Source organism: Crassostrea angulata, chromosome 5, assembly GCF_025612915.1.
Source record: "Crassostrea angulata isolate pt1a10 chromosome 5, ASM2561291v2, whole genome shotgun sequence".
NCBI lineage: Eukaryota > Metazoa > Mollusca > Bivalvia > Ostreida > Ostreidae > Magallana > Magallana angulata.
The window spans coordinates 57739749-57757088 of record NC_069115.1 but is presented as its reverse complement, the minus strand read 5'-3'; the positions used below and the strand labels follow the sequence as shown (position 1 = coordinate 57757088).

At 40.1% G+C, this 17340-nt stretch overlaps 1 protein-coding gene across 3 annotated transcripts in view; it reads left to right on the top strand.

Moving 5' to 3' along the window:
* The window catches only part of LOC128184525 (afadin-like), a 36099-nt gene that overhangs the window by 14333 nt on the left and 4426 nt on the right, over nucleotides 1-17340 (top strand). The window contains exons 13-23 of one of the 3 annotated variants that reach the window (XM_052854047.1): nucleotides 220-448; nucleotides 656-960; nucleotides 1219-1561; nucleotides 1762-1847; nucleotides 4350-4505; nucleotides 10659-10724; nucleotides 12209-12282; nucleotides 12676-12794; nucleotides 13112-13279; nucleotides 13620-15047; nucleotides 15288-17200. In XM_052854047.1, the coding sequence (XP_052710007.1) occupies nucleotides 220-448; nucleotides 656-960; nucleotides 1219-1561; nucleotides 1762-1847; nucleotides 4350-4505; nucleotides 10659-10724; nucleotides 12209-12282; nucleotides 12676-12794; nucleotides 13112-13279; nucleotides 13620-15047; nucleotides 15288-17200 (4887 nt within the window). The remainder of the gene's footprint in view (nucleotides 1-219; nucleotides 449-655; nucleotides 961-1218; nucleotides 1562-1761; nucleotides 1848-4349; nucleotides 4506-10658; nucleotides 10725-12208; nucleotides 12283-12675; nucleotides 12795-13111; nucleotides 13280-13619; nucleotides 15048-15287; nucleotides 17201-17340) is intronic. The other 2 variants (XM_052854050.1, XM_052854048.1) reach the window with 2 other exon arrangements.

Here is a 17340-nt window from a genome sequence, read left to right as displayed (position 1 = left end):
ACAACATTAACATTTTATGAGACAGTGTTCACTTGAGTTCTTTTATTAAATGCAGACATCAGCAGATCAAGCCAAGATCACCACCGGTTTTATTTTGTTCATTCAATATAATTGTGGATTGATAGGCTAACTGCCATACTTTTAAAATAATACATGTACAAGTTGGCAAAATAACCTTCTCTCTTGTGATTTATACATAATGTCTCCTGTCTCATTCAGTCACACCGAGACAATCCAGCAGCCCTAGCATTCTGGATGGCCAATTCTTCTGAGATCCTTCATTTCTTCAAACAAGACCACGACATTCATCCGTTCAGTCAGGACGCACAGGAAATGCTGGCCGAGTCCGTACAGACTGCCTTCCATCACCTGAACAGGTGTTTACAGTACGACCTCCAGCGCACTCTGCCCGCCTTCCTAGACGACAGCGACGACGATGACATGAACGGTTAGTGGTTCTCTCTAGGGGTTCAGCTCAAGGAAGAAAGGGGGGAGGGGATTAGACTGTTGAGTTATTTGAATGGATTTCCATGCAGTTTCTTCTTTAAATTGTATTGAATTACTTTAGCAATGAAGTCGAATTGTTGAAGTTTTTTCAGCTTGTTCGGATTTCTAACTTTTGATTTTGTTATATAACGTGTTCTTTAAATTTCAGAGAAAAATAGGATGCAGTACAATCGTGGACGACCTTCACTTGGAGATGTCCTTGACACACTTTCCTCGGCCATGAACTTGCTGCGTCGGTGTCGTGTGAATGCTGCCCTCACTATCCAGCTGTTCTCCCAGCTCTTCCACTTCATCAACATGTGGCTGTTCAACATCCTGGTAAAGGAGCAGCATCAGTTCTGTATGAGGATTTGGGGCCTCCGCCTCAAACGTCGCCTCGGCAGCATTGAGGCGTGGGCCGAGAAACAGGGACTGGAGCTGGCCGCCGACTGTCACCTGTGTAGAATCATACAGGTAAAAAAATGTGACTCTTAATAGAGTTCTTCATCATAACAATACAAAAGATTGGTTTTTACATTTTCTTCAAAATATAAAGAAGTACATATTTATACTTTGAAGTTTGTCTGTTTGAGCTCGGTGTACATTGGATTTGTGATGAATTTTTTCTATACTTATTTTGTAATGTATGTTATATCATACTAGGCAATGGTGATCTATTCATAAACTTTACTTAATCATACAGTAATCAATGACATTGTTGGTTTGTTGCAGGCCGCTCATCTTCTACAGGCTCGTAAGAGCAGTCCTGATGACATTGCTGACATCACGGCCACCTGCTTCAAGCTGAACTCTCTCCAGCTGAGGGAGCTACTACAGAGGTACATCCCCGAGCCCGACGAACCCCCAGTCCCCCAGCAACTCCTAGAGGGTGTGGTCAAGATCGCTGAGAACATGGCTGATGAACAGATCAAGTCAGACGGGAGAGAGGTGTGTCTGGAGGAGGATGCAGACCTCCAGCTGCCGTTCTTACTCCCTGAGGACGGCTACACCTGTGATACAATTAAAGGGATCCCTAAAGGCATCGAGGAGTTCATCGACCCCCTGGCCAAAGGTGGTAAGTGTGAGCTTATGTCAACCTCAGCAATGTGATAATATGGCTGAAAGATGTCTTCAGTTTAATATCAGACTCACTATTGATTTTTTTTTCCTTACAAAACGTTCATTATTGTACTCCTCCAAAACTGGTATCATCAGTATAGGGTTTTGTCGTTTTTCTGTGATTTGATTTTACTACGAGTGAATTCTGGTTGTTAGGTTTGTGTCGGATGATTCCTCAGCCGGGAACCAGCGGTGACTGGACAGTGTACATGACAGGAGACGAGACGCCGCGGATAGACGAGGTAAATAGTGTTCTAATCTGTGTAACTAGGTGTACAAACCAAGGCTTCTATGACATAACAATAGTGATAGTCTTTCTCTCATTCTATCTGTACAAATATCAGCAAAAATTCATCCCAGTTGAAAGTCTTGCTGACCTGGTCACTCTTTATATACAAAGAAAGAAGGGCTTCACAGAAGTGTTGTTTTTTTTTTTTAGAGCAAAAGATAATTTGATAAAAAAAGGAATTTAAATGGTCAGATCTAAAATGGTTTTGATTTGGAAAATAACTGGTACTGTTATTTCCCTTGTTTTTGCATAGAGTAAATTGATGCTTGTTATTTTTCAGTTCTTCAGTAAGGTAAACATTCAGCAGGCATGTGTATGTACAGGTGTGTCAGTGTTGTTCCCTAGATTACCACACCTGATTCCCCAGCATCCTATTTTTTGTTGTGTAGACCGTGTTTATGTGAGAATGAATGCATGTAGGAGGAGTTCACTCCCATGTCTGTGTATTTATATTCTGTTGAATTTTGTGTGGTAATATATTTTAGATGATGAAAAACAAACACAATCTCACTTTATAGTTGATTAAAAACAAATATAAGTGTATTTCAGACTGTTGCATAAGCCCCCCCCCCCCCCCCCAAGAAGGTTGATGGCATATCCCATGGCAAATAGATGAAATTTGAACAATAGAACAATCCTTTTATTAGAGTCTGTATTTTCTTTTGAAGGTTGCTAGACATGCAGGCATTTTGTTTATTTGCTGGTGTATTGATTCATGAACTGGAATTATGATTGATTTTTATAAACCCAAATGCTATGTAGATGTATTTGTTTTAATCATGATTTATGGGCGATACTCAGACATATAAATTCATCTGCCAATAACTTGCCAGTTTATTCATATAAAAGAAATTATCTAACAGAGATTATTATTATAGTTATAAAAAAAAACAACTTTGAGTATAGGATATAAAGGGCTTAGGAAAAACTCAATGATATAAGAAACATAAAAGTGTGAGATTGGAGAGAAGCTGTGATGCTGAATGAATCTTAGAAGTGCCAGGCAAGCACTGTGTGACTATATAACAGAGACACCGTATAGTACAGGTGAAAAACACAGGTAGAGCATCACAGGTAGAGCACCACAGGTACCTGGCAGGAAAGTACTGTAAGGCTGCTGGTATATCTATAAATGGATACAGCCTCTGCGATATCTCCAGAATCTACAGTCCCCGCCACAGGCTTCAATCATTTCAGGATAGGAATCTGACTTATTCCACGCCTCAATAACTCAAGTGTTCACCAACTAGTCACTACTGTTACAAACTTCCTCCAGGTTTCTGAGGAATAGTACACCAGTCTGTGATGGGAATCTGTTTGTGGGGGACCAGAAGGATTGTGTTGGGGGTGGGGTGTGGAGTTGTTTCACTGATACAGAATGTGTGTCTTTGATAGAAGTGATAAGCATCTGGTAGCTACCCATTTTAGGTACCCGTTCTAGCATCGAGGGGGTAGTGAAAGATGTCATGCCGTAACAAGCTGATGAAGAGAGGAATGATCACCCCTATGCGACATTTTGTTTTTGGAGAGAGGAGATACGCCTCAGCATTGCTCTCAGTAAGATGATATCAGATTTGATATCAGATATCTGTTGTGATATCTCATGTGCTATGATCCATGTCAGCTATGCCATGTTAATTAGAACAGGACGAGATTGATTAGATCATAATGAGATGGTTCAATAAATGGTGACACTGTACAGAATAATATGTATGGATGCCAAGATTCCGGTTTCATCTCAGTTCCTCTTGCCTGACAGTGCGCTCTCTCTCTCTCTCTCTCTCTCTCTCTCTCTCTCTCTCTCTCTCTCTCTCTGACATTGTAACTAAGCTTTATTCTGATCGTTAAGATTTACAAGGAATAAGATTGTACATAGAATCAAAGAGGCTGGGTCTGGAATGGTAGGTATGATTCTCCACACTTGTAGAAAAAAATCAATGTCTTAAGATGTACGGAGATTATAACTTGTCACCAGAACCTCGGACAGATTTATCATTATTCACAGCATCAGACAAAATAGGATAATGTGGTAAAAGTGAAATCTTGTTCTAAGCTCAGATGATTGCATTAAAAAAATTGGTTTCGGCTGACAATGATTATTTTTGATTCATCAGCGTTCATATTTTGCCTGCAGACTTTCAGCAGTATCTGTCCAACATGAGACTTGTTGATCATTGATTTTTTTACATGTATAGTAATATACGTTGGGTATTGGTGTCTTATTGTCAGCATATTTCACATTCTTATGGGATAAAAAAGTGGAAGTTGTACGCCGGTGATAGGAGATGTTCTCCCTGCTGCACAGAATCTCCAGTAACCTCCGTTCTCAGGGGCAGACTCCTGGAGAGACCCCTCCCCATTCCCAGCACCCGCAGGCCAGTTCATTCCAGTCCATTTCTACAGAGATTCTGTTATCAAGTTCCTTTTGTCTAATTCATGGTGTTTTTATTTGCAGGCTGTTAGAAAAGTTCCACAGCAGCACCAGCCCCCGGCCAATCACCATGGCGACAGACCGCAGCAACAGTTACCAAAGGAACCGGAAATAGCTACAGTGACCTTCAACAAGGTCAAGGGCAGTATGGGATTGAGCATCGTGGAGGCCACTCCAAAGGTTTGTAGTGGTTGACTTTATATTGTGTCATTCAAAAGCCTAGAAGTTTGTGCACATACAATTTCCCCAAAGACTTGGTTTGTTTAATAGCATGAATAATGTTTATGCATTTCAAACAATGCAGGAAATTCATTTTTAATGAAGTTTTATGATAAATAAATAAAAAGTCATTATTCAAATGAAAAAAAGTTGATCTTCAAAAAAAATAAATGAGAAGAGGTTAATAACTGATTCAGATTTTTTATTAAAAATGAAGCAGTGTGGAAAAGAAAAATGGTTGTATTTTGAATGTTAGAACATGTCAGTTTGATGCTGTAACAGGGCTAATTACCTTCTTTAAACTAATTGAAAATTTAGATTCTAGAATGCATTGAGGTTGTAATAGATTTTTAACAGAAGAATTAATTAATTGTCTGGATTAGTGTTCAGAAATGTACTGTGATGTCTTAGCATTGGCATTGGGTTGAACAGACGTTTTGATGTATGTATGCATTTATTGGAAACAATCACAAAAGACAGTCATAAGATCAATAGTAATATGGCCATAAGATATTTCACCTTCCATATGAGCAAGCCATTCAGCTAGTCATTGGCTTGATCTATCAGGGTAGGGGCTATTGTAGTGTATTGATGATGTTTTGTCAGTGTTGATGATGTTTTGTCACTATCTCCGCTATACAGGTGTATATGTAACTATCATTAATTGGGGGATAGTGTCACTATCTCCTCTATACAGGTGTATATGTAACTATCATTAATTGGGGGATAGTGTCACTATCTGTATATGTAACTATCATTAATTGGGGGATAGTGTCACTATCTCCTCTATACAGGTGTATGTAACTATCATTAATTGGGGGATAGTGTCACTATCTCCTCTATACAGGTGTATATGTAACTATCATTAATTGGAGGGATAGTGTCTGTTTGCTCCCAAGGACTGATTTAGTTGGTTACTATCGTTATGTATGGTTATCATTTTCCAGAAGCTGTATACCGGTATTCTGTATTTGATGTACCCAACTATCCTGTATCACCAAATCTTGATATCAAGAGTGTTTCGTGTTCACTGAACTGTTCAGCATTTTGAGATCAATAGATACATGTATATGAAAGATGAAAAAGATAATCCTCAGTTTCTGCACTTGAGTTTAAAATAAACGACCAAGCTATAGGCCTGTGTTCAAAAATCAGAACTTAGAGATTTTCTGTTACATACTTAGTAAGTGAATTATTACTGCATCTTTTTTTTTATATATTTCTGCCATACATTGTCTCTTCATATCCTTTTTATTAGTTCAAGGTTAAAAGTATCAACTCCGATGGAAAAACTGAAGTGCAGAATAAAATGCAGGGTTCAGGAATACGGGGTAAATGGGTTGTCAGGATTTTTAGTTCAATGGGAAGATTTCTGCTTCATTGCGTTTAAAAACATGAGAATTTGTTGCTGGGTGTCAATAAAGAGAGGTTAATCCAGTGGAATTCACATTTCCACAAACTTTCAATTGCCCACATTTTAATGTTTATAGTTTGAAATGATTGATTCCTGTTTAGTGAGTAATATTTATTGACTATATACTTGACCATATAATGTTTGCTCCATGCTTGCACTGTAAAAGCCCCTCTTAAAATACCCCAAAACGGGCATAGATGGAAGGCTATAAATACAAAGTACAGGTAGAGTTGACCCCTGGTGACCCCGTTATCAGCGCCCAGGTTTGCCTTGAAAGGAAGTGAGGGACCCAGGGTAATTTGAATACCAATACCGCCACCGTTACCTCACTAGATGTTTGATCAGATATTTTTTTTTATTTTGAATTTGGAAGCTTGTCAGTTACTTGCAGTCCAACCGATTGTACTGGTGGTTTGTCTCACATGAGCGATTTCCTACCTTTGACGCTGGGTCATTTAAATGTTTGCATCACAATTTATTTGGAGCTGGGAATGTTTGCTTAAAGTTCTCTCACTTTAATCGTGGAGGGATTTACAGAATTTTGAATTTTAAAATTGATCGTTGAATGACCGGTGTCCAGTTATCAATCGACAGATCTATTTCTAGTGATTAAATCAGGATTTACACTTCAACTATAAGTGTTACAACAGAAAGGGATTTTCTAGTTCTAGTACTACGAGGGAGAGTGATTTGTTATAATCAGACTTTAATGTTATTAGACCATACTCAGTAATAAGATTTTGGCTGTTGAATTAGACGCAATATAACAATGGCCGGTGTTGTTGTCGGAGAATGATTAAGTAATCAAGTACAAAACAATTGTTTCAGTCATTGATCAAAGCTGAAGGTGTTGATGAGATAGTGATTCCATCGAGCCTACACCCTGTGGAGTTTTAAACAGTTTGTGGAAACTTTCTGTGGTTAAGTTGCTGTACACCAGATTATCTGAATTCTGCAGTCACTGTTACCTATCGATAGTTTCTAAGCCATTCAATTTTTGGAGGAAGTTCGGAGGTAAATTGATATAGTTGAATAGCCTTACGTAGATAATTGCTGTTTGTAAACTTTTGGTGGATACAACAGTTCAGAGGATAGTTGCTGTTGCTGGATATTGCTATACATAGTGGATAGCTGTGTTGCTGGATACTACAGTTTAGAGGATATAGTTGCTGATGCTGGATGCTTGTGTTTGCTGACAGGGTGATGTATACAAGGGATTCATTCCACTAGGGAATAATCCCACCATTATTTACATGTTGTAAAAGAAAGTGGATAATTTCAGTTTATTTTGAACTTAAAAAAGTTGACATAACTGTGTTGTTGAATTGTTGAGTGGTGATCTCACTCAAGGAATGCACTGTTATGTCACAAGATGGCTGGTGCTCTAGTCAGACAGACCGTGCAGTCCTTGAGATCTGTCAAACAGATTTAATGATATGCTGTATTATTTCATTATGTTCTAAGGTTTATTGATGCATTGAATGCCCCTGTTATACATGATGGAAATTATTTGATCAGGCTGTGGTCTGGCAACATTAAAGGTTAAAATGAGAAAAATGTCGCCCCTTTTTTACTCCTTTCAGGTTATTTGAAATTGAACTGGTAATTATTTGTTAATCTTGTACAACAGTGATCAAAAAGGAATTTGTAATGACATAAGCTTAAGTTTGTTTGTCTTGAAAATAGGATTGAGATTGAAAAAAAGTTCCATAAAATTTGAAATTGTGTTTTTTGTTGTTGAGCAAATAAGGCTTGAATTTGAACCTTATCAAAGAGAGACTTTCATCAATGTGATTTTTATGTTTGTTCAGATTTCAATCAGGGAAAACTCATTACTTACGACTCCCTGACTGTTGGAGAAAACTCGACTTAATCAGTGGGCCCATGTCAAGTTAACAGGCGGGCAAAAACTATGTATGCCCAATCTTTGTTTTCTCCACAACTTGAACTTGTTTAAATAGTCCCGAAATCTTACAAGTGCTCTTTTTGAAAAGACTGAGAAAGTTTTGTTTTGTGTTTGGGATAAGCATTTAGTGATAGGGTTTATGCTCTGTACAGAACTGATAAGGAATGGACTGGATTTGAATTTACTATGCTTTCCTAAATATAGATCTCTCTGCATTGGTTAAGTCAGGGCTGTTATTTTAGTTTTTATGGATCTTTTAAAAAATGAACACACATTCATGGAATTCTTAAGCTTATTTAGGAGATTGTAATTTTCATACCAATAAAGGATAATTGTAATATTTTAACAATTGCAAATATGTGTAATGACTTGTTAAAGTGCCCCTGAAAAGAAAACAGTTTTGAGAACTGTACATTGTAGTACAGGTGTGTGTTGTTTCAGGTGGGTCAGATTAGTGTACCTTAAGTCTGGAGACAGTCGGAAGGAACTGTCCATTACAACGACCATAAATATCAAAGGCGGGGTTGTTTTGTTTTATTTATATGCAGCACTTTAAACAGGTTAAACCCATGTTGCCTTCGTTATTTAGGGGTATAATTGTGGGTAAGCAGGGAGGCTTGCCAATAGAACTGGGGACTTGAGCGAGATAAAGCCACCCACCAAAACTTAGCGCTGGATTTGGGAAGATCCAGCTTTGTGAGGGTTTCTTCTTTTTTTATATGAAATGTGTGTGGACTTAATCCTCGCTACACACAATGAGGGATCCCTGACTAGCTAGATCAATCCCCATCCATACACAATAATTCTCTCCAGCTAGATCCCCTAGTTGTGCCTGTGGGCCCATGTTTTGGGAGGTTAGCCTTTTAATGGATCTAAACATGTAGCTCTAATCAGATAAATATCTCGCCATTTACTCCTGGTTAAATTGGCAGGAATCGTAATCTTCAAAACACAGACAAAACAGATAGCGTAAGACAAGGTAACTTTACCATTGTGTGGCAAACGGTGTCCTCTACAGACCAGTACATCTGTGTCGGAGACTGTTGTTGTTTGCCAAAGACTTCGCTGTATGCAGCGGTGACTTTAAGTCAGATATGCAATGTTTGTTAAACATTAAGACAGGGAATCTTGAATAATTGATGCCTGTAAAAAAGCTATACCGGTCTAACATTGCAGGTCATGTTGACTGTCATTATGGTTAAAGATCCACTCTCCTTAACTCCAGGAACGGTCAGATTTTTCAGGTGTTTCTGAGAAACTGATGCAGTCACTCTTGATATTAATTCCTTGGTTTTAATGAGAAATGATTTATTTGACAGCCCAAATAGTTGGAATGTGTTGTGGATATAAGGAAATGTCAGCATTTGACATCTAGCTTCATGGTTTTGGTGTTTCCCCAGGTCTTTAGTAGTTTGAATTTTGGCCCTACACATAATTATAATTACATAAGAATTCTACAAATTTAGCCAGGTATCTTGTCATTTCAAATACTATACACTAGTTCTGGATAATCTACATTTCATGTTACACTACAGAGTGCGTCATGCTTAATGGAGACTGTCATTTCAATATATACATGTACTACACCAGTTGAGTGTTGTCTAGATGTCGTGAAGCTTACTCTGTAAGGTGTATCGGAGAGTGGAAATCTGTGGAATGTGTGGTCTGAACGCAAGCTTTTGTTCAGACTCAGATATTGTGCATCAGACATGTTGACTTGTGGGTGATAAATAATGATACGAACACCTGTATGAAATCAAAACCAAATAATCATCTAAAGACAGACTGTGTCATAATCTGTATGAAATGATCGGGGGATTATGGCTGATTTCACGGCATTGTGTGTTGACGGATAGGTTCTCTCTTATCTGACATCCTTGTATCAAATCTAGTGGCGTCCTTTCATGGAATGTGGAAGTTTGTCTGTTTGTTTGACTTTATGTCATTTGAAAAGAAATCAATGTAACCCCTGTTCTTGATGCATTGAGAAATAAACAGTTGAAGCTTGGTTTCTTGATATTGTGGATATGGTCTATGAATATAAATTTATAAATTGTTAGGAATTTAATTTTGATAATGTCTGTAATTTCCATCATGTACCAACAGGGCCCTATGATACAATTTTTAATGTCTTCAAACTCTGCTGAATAATATTTAGACATGTTTTATAGTTATTGTTTATTTTACCCTCACATTTTATTTGGGGTGGGATGTTTGTAATAATTTGTGAGTTGATTACAGTGAGAGATAGGGAGTAGTTGTTTTGCCGGATCTGCGTGGGTAGACCACTGCATTACAAGGTTGGTATCTGTGTAACGGTTTAATGACTGACCCCTTTATCCCTATCTTATTGTTGACAGTGCTTATCTGATTAAATGATGTTGACAAAATACCTGACAATGTGTCAAATTTAAAAGATATCAATTTTATAGCTCAATAGTGATAGTTTTACATAAACTAATAAAAAATGCATGTGTTGTGAAGAAAAACTGAGAATGTTGACCCCCTAGGTGTATTGTATGTGCACAGACTAATATGCAATTGAATTTTGTACCATGTACCCCTTTATTATTTGAGTTCTTGTTTCAAGGAGGCAGAGGATTATGAGATAATGACACTGAAAGCTCCTATGTATAGCATTGAAATATCAACCATATTTACAAAACAATTTTACAGAAGGAAGCTAAATTGATTTTTCACAAAATCATTTGAAAAGTTCATCTGCCTCCTTTATATTTATGTATATACAATAGCAATGGAACCCCAACATTGATGGCTTTGAATCTTCTTTCAGAGTGAGGGACAGAAAGTCAGTGGTATTTACATCAAGTCAGTGGTTCCGGGTGGTGCTGCGGCTCTTGTAAGTATAAATAACTCTCTAGCACTACACAACAAGGAACTGGTGTCCTTCAGGGGTCATTTCTATTCGCTTTATTATCAGCTTATGAATTTGACACACTTGGGAATTAGGCTACAGAGGAGATATTGTTATTATATATAACATATTTTCAGTGTAAGATGACATCTGATACATGAAATAGGAGTTACAATTTGCAGTGATGTGACAGAATTTCTTTCAATTGAATGGCATCTTATATTGCGGGATATTACACCAGTCGAAATGTTTCTAGCATTAATCACTGGTTGTAAGCAGATCTAAGATAGACAAAGAGACCAGGTGTAGGTGTATAGCACATATATATATAACACATAATTTATATAGCACGAATCTGTGAGAAATAGAAAATACAAGGAAAGTCAACGTAAGACAACACAGAGATGGCTAATCTGATCTGTGACCATTAACTTGTCCCCTCCCAGTCATAATACTCGCCGGAAAACTCAGTCAGGCAAACAAGAAAAGATCTCTGGGGTGGTTCTGTGGTAGTTGATTATTCACTCACCCTCCCAGCCATACTGCCCACTACTTGGGCTGACCTGATGGTGAGAGGTTTTAGATCTACCCAGTGGTCCCCTATAGAGCCATATCTACAAGATCAATAATCCACTTCAGATTTCTGAAAAGAAAGCTGAATGTTGGACATGAAGGCTTTGTTTACAATTGCCACTTAATGTCTTTTCTTTTATCCGTTTTGACTGTGTAAAGTGGACATTAAAATGGTTTAAAACGATTTTTTGTGCCCTCCACTTAAAAGTAGCTCATTATGTATAGATCAGCTGGCATCCAGCATTTCCTGGGTGTTTTATTGACAGAGGACTTGACTTTGTGTTTGAAGACCGACTTCAAAGTTAAGCAGATCTATTATTGACATACCTGGTGTTCAATAGGTGTAAAAGCTTGTCATTTGTACAGTGCAGGGCCTACACAATGTTTAAATAGATCAGTGGAACAATGGAGAACCACAGCAAAATTACATCATCTATTGTCTGACAAACCTCGGCAATGCTCTACTGGCCGATTGACAAGACACAAGTCAAAAACTATTCTCTCTTTTTGTGTAATCAAAATTTTATATCATAAAAAAGCCGCAAACATTCCAGATATTCCTTTCATACTAGTCCATTAAAGTTAAGCTTCCTTGTCAGTTTGTGCTGTGATTATTTCTAAGATAGTTACCGGTACAATATCAAGAAACTTTACTCATTGCATACAGATTAGGTGGTGACTAATTGGATTATTTATTTTATTGTAAGAAATTAAGAAGTTTTGAATTTTGGATAAGTTTGACTGAGCTTTAGCTAATTATGATTTGTAAACTTAAATTTCGGATTTGTCTTTCAAGTCGATAGCTGATTCTATGACCACAGGACAAAAATATATTTCAAGGTAAATGTAAAATTTGAATTTAACCATTTTCTATTGGCTGCTGTTTTGTTTGACAGGATGGGCGGCTTCAGGCAGGGGACCAGTTATTGGAGGTTGATGGTAAAGGACTCGTAGGGCTCTCCCAGGACAAGTAAGTCTCTACTTCTGTACATTCCTTACGCTATTTTACCAGAGTATTTAATTCGTGAATGCCAAAATTTCGTCATAGTTTCATGTAGTTTACATATGTCTAAAATAGTGAGATTTTGAAATTTGTGAGACGGGCTTCTTGCGATTTTAAGCGGATATCAATTCCTCACGTTTAATTAGGAATTTACAGTATTCAACCCAAAAAATGAAGGTAAAAAAACGGTTTCAATATTTAGCTTATTAAGAACGCTTTCTGAAACCACTTTCTTTAGTGTTTAATTAGTGTTAATTAACTAATGTTTAATTAGTGTTTAAGTTTATATAAGGAATTTTTCATGTTTTGACCTTCCAGTGTGCCTTACTTGTGACTATAAGTTTGATGTTTGGTTTACAGGGCGGCTGAGTTGATGACCAAGACTGGTCAGGTAGTGAGCCTAAAGGTCGTCAAACAGGGAGCTTTCTACCATGGTCTAGCCACCCTACTGAGCCAGCCCTCCCCCATCTTACCCAGAGGTCAGTACATCATGACATCCCCCCCCCCTAACAGACGGGACTCAGAATCTTAAATTATTAATAAATAAATCTGTAGACTTTGTTATAGAAACCTTAACACAATGTTTAAAAATATTTCCAAAGTATATTAACTATTTTGTATTTAAACATTTCTTTCATTTCATGTCTGGCATAGAATTTGAATACATAGATACTTTTCAAGCAACTGTCAATGACATCGAAAGTTAGAGCTGAGATATAAACCTGCTGTATAGTATTGAATTTTTAAAATTAGTTTGGCATGCAGTAATTCAGTGTCTTTTGAACTTTTTTTCCAGCATCACCTAAGAAACCATCAAGTCCTCAAAGTAACAAGCACCGCCCTCAAGAGGAAGGCCCGCCCCCCTATAACCCCGCCCCAGACATGGATCGGGTACGTGGAATGGACCCACGGCAAAAACAAGCCATGCAGAGCCCACATAATCGCTCATCTCCAGCTCTCAACAGTAAGTACCGGGGAGAGACCGGGCCATGGGGAAAGGTCAAGGAGTGAGGGTTTAGGTGGCTAGGCAATGTTAGGGTCATGTTAGGGTTACAGCAGAGTTTGAAGATGAGAAGAAATGGGAGTTCTGATAGAGACATTTCTATTAAGAAAAAATTTCAAAACACAACTAAGAATTTTTTGAAAGTTGTGAAAATTTAATCTAAATTTGATTAATGTAATTTGCCTGGAGAAAAAATGATTGTCTTCCAGAAAAAACCATTTCTTCTCAGATTCTTAATGTATTCTAATAAGGTAATGATTTAGTGTTGTGTAAACTTGTATGTTTATTCCATTTTGATCAGAGTATAGATCTGGAATCTCCAGTAAAGAAATGGAGGTGATCTATGGCCGTAAGGACGCGTTGTGGCGGACTATTTTAGAGACTGACCTGCATGCTATAATTAGTAACAGGAAGCCTGACCCTGAGTCTGCTCCAGGGGCATTCTCCTATCAAAAACCTCGCAGCAAAAGTGCATCAAATCTGGAGGAGGACACTCGAATGAACATTGGCATTGTAGATAAAATTGCTCCTAAACCCCAGACTCAGGCTAACACAAAGCCAGTGCGTAAAGAAAATCAGAAGAAGAAGAGAAATAGTGTTGTAGACTTACGAGACTTACAAGCTGATCTCAGTAAATATCGATCTCAGGGTCAAGGTCAAACTGGGCACCGCCCACGGAGTAAATCTGTGGGTGAGATGCAGAGGCCGAGACACTCGGTCCAGCACAATGCTCCCCACCAGAATCTGGGGTATCCTAGGAGTACCCCGAAATCCGTCCATCCACAGCAGCAGACATACCTGACCGATGAAAACATGAACAGTGTTCCAGTGGATAAGGCTCAGTCTCGTAGTTCATTCCAAAACCTGAAGGCCAGACATAACAACAAGATGAGAAATAATGGACTACAGAGAAGTCAATCTGTGGGATCAGTGGACCGTGAACAGAGTTATAACCCCGAGTCCTACACAGTATATAGTCAGGCCGTCTCGCCCACCCCTTACTGCCCCCAGGGCCCCAGTAATCTTACCCCTCAACACAGCAGAAGTCATTCTGCCTCCCAGGTACAAAGTGTCTACCCCCAAACACAACAATATGCCCACCCACCACAAAGTCCCTATAAACAGATCCCTCAAAATGTTCCTCATTATCAAGGTCAGCAGAGACCTAGGAGTATGTCACAATATCAAGGTTATGTGTCACAATATCAAGGTCATCCTCCACAGGGGTACCAAGGTCAGACAAGACACGTGCCTCATCCCCAGAATACGAGGCAGGTCCCTGTTAGAGGGCCTCACCACCAGGTCCCTGCTAGAGGGCCTCACCACCAGAGGAGTAGATCCAGTGACCTCGTCCCAACTCGTGGTGACTTTTTTCTGGGTGAGAGCTACGACTCGGCCCGAGGCAGTGATTCCATACAGAGTAATGGTGTGATGTCTCCCCTAGAGTCTTATAATGCATTCAAGGCTTTAATGAAGAACACAAACTCCGACAGTGGCATCAGTGACTCTAGGGAGTCCAAAAACTCGTACTATGACTCAGGCGAGCCCTTAAACTCGCCATACCCTGTGTTCTCACCTGTGAGTCCACACATGCTAAATAGCACAATGAGGGAATCATGGGATAGGAGCTCACTGAGTTCCTCAGCAAATTCCACCATGGTTACTACCGGACATGGCTCACTGTCAAGGAAATCAAGAAATAAAATCCAGCATTTTAACCAAAATGGTCGTAAGTTTGATGTCCCAAGCAGGTGCCCTTAGCACAGTGTAGTTGATGTTGTCTCTATTGTGTACCATATATAAAAATATAATTATTTTCATGGAAAATTATGTTTCTTTTATTATGGCATTTGAATAAACAAGCATATTGATATAGAGCTACAGTAAAAGAATGTTTCCAGTAAACTTAATAATGAATGTGGTAAATTTTATGACTACATGTAGTAACATATGACTGTATTATTAACAGGTGATACCCTGCCTGGAGGGAGGAGTATGCGTGAACCGCCCCACCCCGCCCATCGCCCAGGGCATCACAGGGACCCCAGGGAGCACGAGAACAAGTCAAAGTCCATGGCCAACCTCCATATGGACAACTCATTCGATCACAGAGACCCTCCCCACCACACGCACAACATGCGACCGGCCGCCTCGGTAGGGGCTCTACAGCACCCCAATGCTCCTTTCCAGGAATACTACAACCAGGGTCGTAATGACCCACGGGGAAACGACTACGAGAACCATCCCAGTGTTGATCCCAGAATTCCTAGGAATCAACAGGATCCCATGCGTAGCCATGGATATCATGATGTCAACCATAATGTCCCACCAGGACACCTGGTGAAACCGCAATTACGTGAGAGTGTTGAACAGGGCTCTCCTTCCTCTCGGCATTCTGGGTCCAGCGGGCGTGATGAGAGGCCTCAATCTGCCTACTTTGCTCATCACCCACAGCCAGACTTTGGTCGAGAGGAGCGACCAAAATCAATGGAGGTCAACTTAGGGAAGATGCAGGAGATGCAGCAGAGGTATGGTCAGCCCCAGCACTCCCCCCACCAGTCCCCCCATGAACGAAGCTTCGACAGCGAGAGGGACCCGAACTATTACAACATGAACATGCGAGCACAGCAGCAGCAGCAGCAACAACAGATGCAGAGTGGGTATGTCAACCAGAGCGACATCCCAAGGTATACCGCCAACAACGAATCCAGGCAACTCAACTTTTACGAGAATACCTCTCCGAGACAGAACGAACCAAGCCCAGCATTCCATCAACTGAAGGCTTCAGAGCCAGGGCATAGTGAAGGCAAAAGGCCTCCCCCCACAATGCCTAAACCCTCTGTGGCCCCCAAACCTAATGGTCCAAAAGTAACTCCGGCAGACATTCCAAGGGTGGAGGTAGATAACAGGCATACACAGTCACATTTCTTTGAGCCCAAAATCCAACAGCAGCCGGAGCAGAGATCCCCAAAAGTTCCTTCCTCCCAATCTGCTTATATACCTGGAAGAGGTGTGGTGCCCCACAGTACTGGCTTCCAGCATGACCCTAGGACTAACAGTTTACCCCGTGGGAAATTCACTCCTCCTAGAGACAGTAATTATCATCCACAAACTCATCAGAGCCCAGAGTTACCTCCTCCTCCCCAGGAGACACCCCCAGAGCTTCCTCCACCCCCTGCTCCCGAGGATCTACCAGAGGAGTTACCCCCCTTGCCTCCTCCTCCGGCGAATGACTACTCATTAGACCCACAGTATGCTAATTCGGCTGACCCACGGTTTGGGTCAGCAGGTGGTTTCCAGCAACAGGGAAGGTTTAACCAGCCTCAACAAAGGGTTCTACCTCAGCAGCAAAGGAACATGGGATATGTGGAACCCCAGCAACAGTTTATGCAACCTCCTCACTCAGCAACCCTGCCCAACCGATTCCAGCAGCCGAGCAACGATTACCAAAACATCTTCAATGAGAAACAAAACAGGTCTTTCGAATCTTCAATGCAACACCCCACCAACCAAAATGTGTACGAGTCCTACAATCCTAAGCAGCCGCCAATAAAAGTCGATCCACAGTTATCAAAACACAGACTCATCTCGGAGGTCAGCGAGATCGCTCAGAAGTCTCAGAAGGACGGAGGCCCCCTCGCGTCACCTTGGGACAGAGAGGAGCAGGAGAAGCTTAATAAAGCACGGGAGGAACAGATGAGTCATCTCCGGGAACAGGAAATCCACGACCTTGAATCCAGGCCGTACTTGTCCCCCCAGGAACAGGACCGGTTAAAAAAGTTACGCCTGGAGCAGGAGTTCCAGCGCCGAGTCCAGGAGTGTTCTAACCGGGACGACGAGGACGAGGACTCAGATAATGACATAACGAGCCGAACTCAGGTAGTAAGTGTGCACTGATTAACCTTTCTATTTCTGCCGTTAACAACCAGTAACGACCTCACGCAAGTATATAGCACTCTTTACTGTTTCTTTCTAGCGTAAGCACAGATTAGTTTTTCGTTTTACTCACTTCTCATAGTTAA